The sequence below is a fragment of the Chrysochloris asiatica genome, unplaced genomic scaffold, assembly GCF_000296735.1.
Source record: "Chrysochloris asiatica unplaced genomic scaffold, ChrAsi1.0 scaffold00076, whole genome shotgun sequence".
Lineage (NCBI taxonomy): Eukaryota > Metazoa > Chordata > Mammalia > Afrosoricida > Chrysochloridae > Chrysochloris > Chrysochloris asiatica.
The window spans coordinates 1,736,695-1,740,017 of NW_006408594.1; the positions used below are offsets into that span (position 1 = coordinate 1,736,695).

The 3,323-nt window shown below is 50.4% G+C and overlaps 1 protein-coding gene across 1 annotated transcript in view; it reads right to left on the bottom strand.

Annotated features, from left to right (window-relative positions):
• MIEF1 (mitochondrial elongation factor 1) overlaps nucleotides 1-3,038 on the bottom strand; it is a 4,131-nt gene extending 1,093 nt beyond the window's left edge. Inside the window, exons 1-3 of the mRNA XM_006865171.1 lie at nucleotides 2,895-3,038; nucleotides 710-887; nucleotides 273-535 (exon numbers count right to left, since the gene is read on the bottom strand). Coding sequence (XP_006865233.1) covers nucleotides 273-535; nucleotides 710-887; nucleotides 2,895-3,038 — 585 coding nt within the window. The remainder of the gene's footprint in view (nucleotides 1-272; nucleotides 536-709; nucleotides 888-2,894) is intronic.
• Nucleotides 3,039-3,323: the final 285 nt, after the last annotated feature.

The window sequence follows — 3,323 nt, forward strand, 5'->3', positions numbered from 1 at the left end:
GCCCCCCACCATGGAAGAGAGGGCGCACACTCTGAGGGAGACAGCGCCAAGGATATGGAAAAGAGGAGGCTCTTACAGCTTCATAAGAAGATTAGGTATGTCTACAAAAACAAGACATGAGAGCAAATAAGAACCAATAGGATCTCCAAATGCAGTGTACACAATTCAGAAGCTGGAAGACGTCAGTCTTTCTGACAGAGTTTGTACCAATGGCGTTACTGAGGAGCACTTTGGTGAGTACCCCACCCACCCTGGGTTGGGCGCCTTGTTACCTGGAGGTCATCATAGAGGCTGCCACTCAGGTACATGTCCCGAAGTGGCATGTCAGGCAACTTGGCCCGCAGGAAGCTCCGGAGCTCAGCACATATGTCCACGGCAGCTTGCTTGGCCCGAGCCTGCTCGCCAGCAGGGATGGCTGCCCGGTTCCGATAGTAAGTAAGAAGTTTCTCCTGCAGGGACATGCGGAGCCGTGACTTCTTCAAGTCTACCTGGCCCTTCCTGGCCAGTGGCTTGGACCGGGGTGGGCAGAATGTATCTGCCAAGGCAAGAGAGAGAGGCACATGAGCTCTTCCCAGCTTGCTCAATCCAGTCACCCCAGCCCCAGACAGGAGAGGTGCCTGACACATAGGTGTTCCAGAAATGTGTGTGGAATACAGGCGCTGTGCTGAGCGCTCAGGCTGAGTGCCAGAAGGGATCACAACTTCCTCACCTGTGGCAAAGGCCGAAGAGTCAGTGGGCAGGGTCTGCAGGGACCGGCTCAGGCCTGTCTTCATGTCCTTGTTCAGCAGTCGGGGAGAGCCCATCCAATTCGGCTCTTCCCAGCTCCTTTTCCCAGCATGGCTCAGGCGAGTGGGGCTGGTGGGGGCACTGATTGCGCGGTCGTACATCTGAATAGCAGGAAAGACCAGAACAGGCAACGCCTTCCTTCCTTCCATCCTCCACCTCCTTCCAACTCCCCTTCCCCCTCCTCGGCAGCTTCACCCTAGCAAATTCAACCACTAATAACTTCCACCTCTTCCTAGATTCACAGGCATACCTTGGGCTAGCTATCGTGCTGCGCTTTATTGCGCTTTGTAGATAGTTTTTCACAAACCATGTGTGAAGCAAATCTATCGGCGCCATTTTTCCAACACCATGAGCTGTCACACTTCAGTTATTCTCCTAGTATTTCAAACTTTGCCATCATATGCACACTTCACAGACTACAGTAAGAGTGTAAACAGAACTGTTAAATGCACTGGGAAACCAAAAACTTTATGTGACTCACTTTACTGGGCTATTTCTTGATTGCCGTGCTCTAGAACCAAACCTGCAGCATCTCTGAGACGTGCCTGTACAATACTTTGTTCCATGTAGAAATACTCAGTAAATACTAATATAGAGGAGAAACTAATGTATCCAAAGCTTCACAACCAGGGAAAACGGCTGGTAATATTTTGTATAATTTTTTCCAGAAATAAGTATTTATGCAATTAATAAAATCACTTTTGAAATCAGATTTTTCTCAGTTAGCAGCACTGAGATCGTTTGCCCACATCACTAAGACTTCCTGAGCATCTTCCTGACTGTATAACGCCACGCCCATGAGTGTGCCATAATATCAAACTCCGAGTCTCTGACTCAAAAAATATAGAACAGCTCTGTGAGAGGATTAGGGCTACAGCAGTAACCAGGACCCCAAGGCCTGCCTTCGTGGAATGGTCACTTGACTAAGGGGATACAGGTATGAATAATAACTTAATTATAAGATATGCAGACAAAAATAAACTTAATGGAATGGAGTAAAGGAAACAGGAAGTACACATGTGATGAAGGAGTTGCTGTTTTAAACAAGGTAGTTGTTTGCCTCAAGTAGTTGTTTCTTTACCTCAAGTAATATGGCATTTGTCCTTGGTTCCTAAGTATTTAAATTGTCTTTGTTATCTAAAAGAGGCCCTGGTGGTGCAGTGGGTTAAGCACCGGGCTGTTAACTCAGCAGCTACTCCTCAGGAGGAAGAAGAGACTAGACTGCCTGCTCCCATGAAGACGGACCACCTGGGAAACCCTCAGGGCCAACTCCACTCTGTCCTGTAGGGTGGCCATGACCTTGTTATCAATCACCCTAAGTAGGCGGAAACCGTTTACTTGTCTGGACACCAGCTGACCACAGGGGGCAGACAGGGGCTAACTGAATCAGTGATGCTGTAATAAGGCAGTACAAGCTCTGGCCAGGAAGCCTCTTGGCTTCTTGGCTGGTGAGAGGCATCAATGATTAAAGGACAAGAGCAGGTCCTTTGGGATTTGGGCGCGTGGGGGCCTTCCTAGGCCTCATTGTGTGCATCTCTCTGTTCGTCCCCCTTTCTCTGACAATGACACTGGTGTCACTAAGTACAGCATCTGCAGCATGTTCCAGTCAGTTACCAAACCCAAAGGAGGAGCAAAAGCCAGCAGTCAGAAGCAAGGACGCTCAGGGGGCAGGAGAGAACCCCAAATCTGTAGCCAGGTCAGAAGTTAGGGTGCCCAGGAGAGACTCCTGAGCTTGCAGCTGGCACCCTGAAGGGATAAAAGAAAACCCCAAATTTATAGCCAGCTGGTCAGAAGGGAGACTCCCCCAGCATCCAGTTGGCACCTGCCTATGTGGTAGCCTGGGTGGCGAGGGCCAGAGAAAGAACTAGAGCCCCACAGTTGGGGTCAGAAGTGCTGCATTAGTCAGGAAGGGATAGTTTAGTTATTTCCAGTTTGTCACTCAGGGATAAAATGACACGCTCTAGTCATTTCTTTAAGGCAGAGGCCTAGAAGTGGAATTTCAGAAACTCTCTCACAGTCTGCTCTAATAAAGCCCACTAACCAGGCTCCACATCACAGAAACTGCCTCACTACCTTTCCTTCCCAGCCCTGGCCCTGGGGAAACTTACCCGCTTAACTGCCAGCGTGGCAATGCCCAGCATGGCGGCTCCTCCAACCCCCAGCACCAGCCGGGCATTGGCGAGCACGAAATCGATGGCCGTGCCGATGCCATTGTCGTCTTTCTTGCCTTTGCGCTCGCCAGCGCCCGCCATTGCTCACCTGAGGATGAAGGCAGAGCACGGCCATCACCACTGGGATCTCCAAGGTAGGTCTCACTGAAACCCCATTCCTCCCTCCCTTCCCTCCCAGCATTTCAGCCCCCAACAGGTTCAGGGTAACTAGTGTACCCCAGCAATCCAAATCCTCCTGCATCCAACACCACATGCTCTAGGGCCTAGAGGGAGACACCAGGCCCCAATGACAGCGCTGGACAAAAGGAAGAGCTGACCATGGGCACTACAGAAAAACCTCTCCACTAGTCTAGTAAGGAGTCTGGT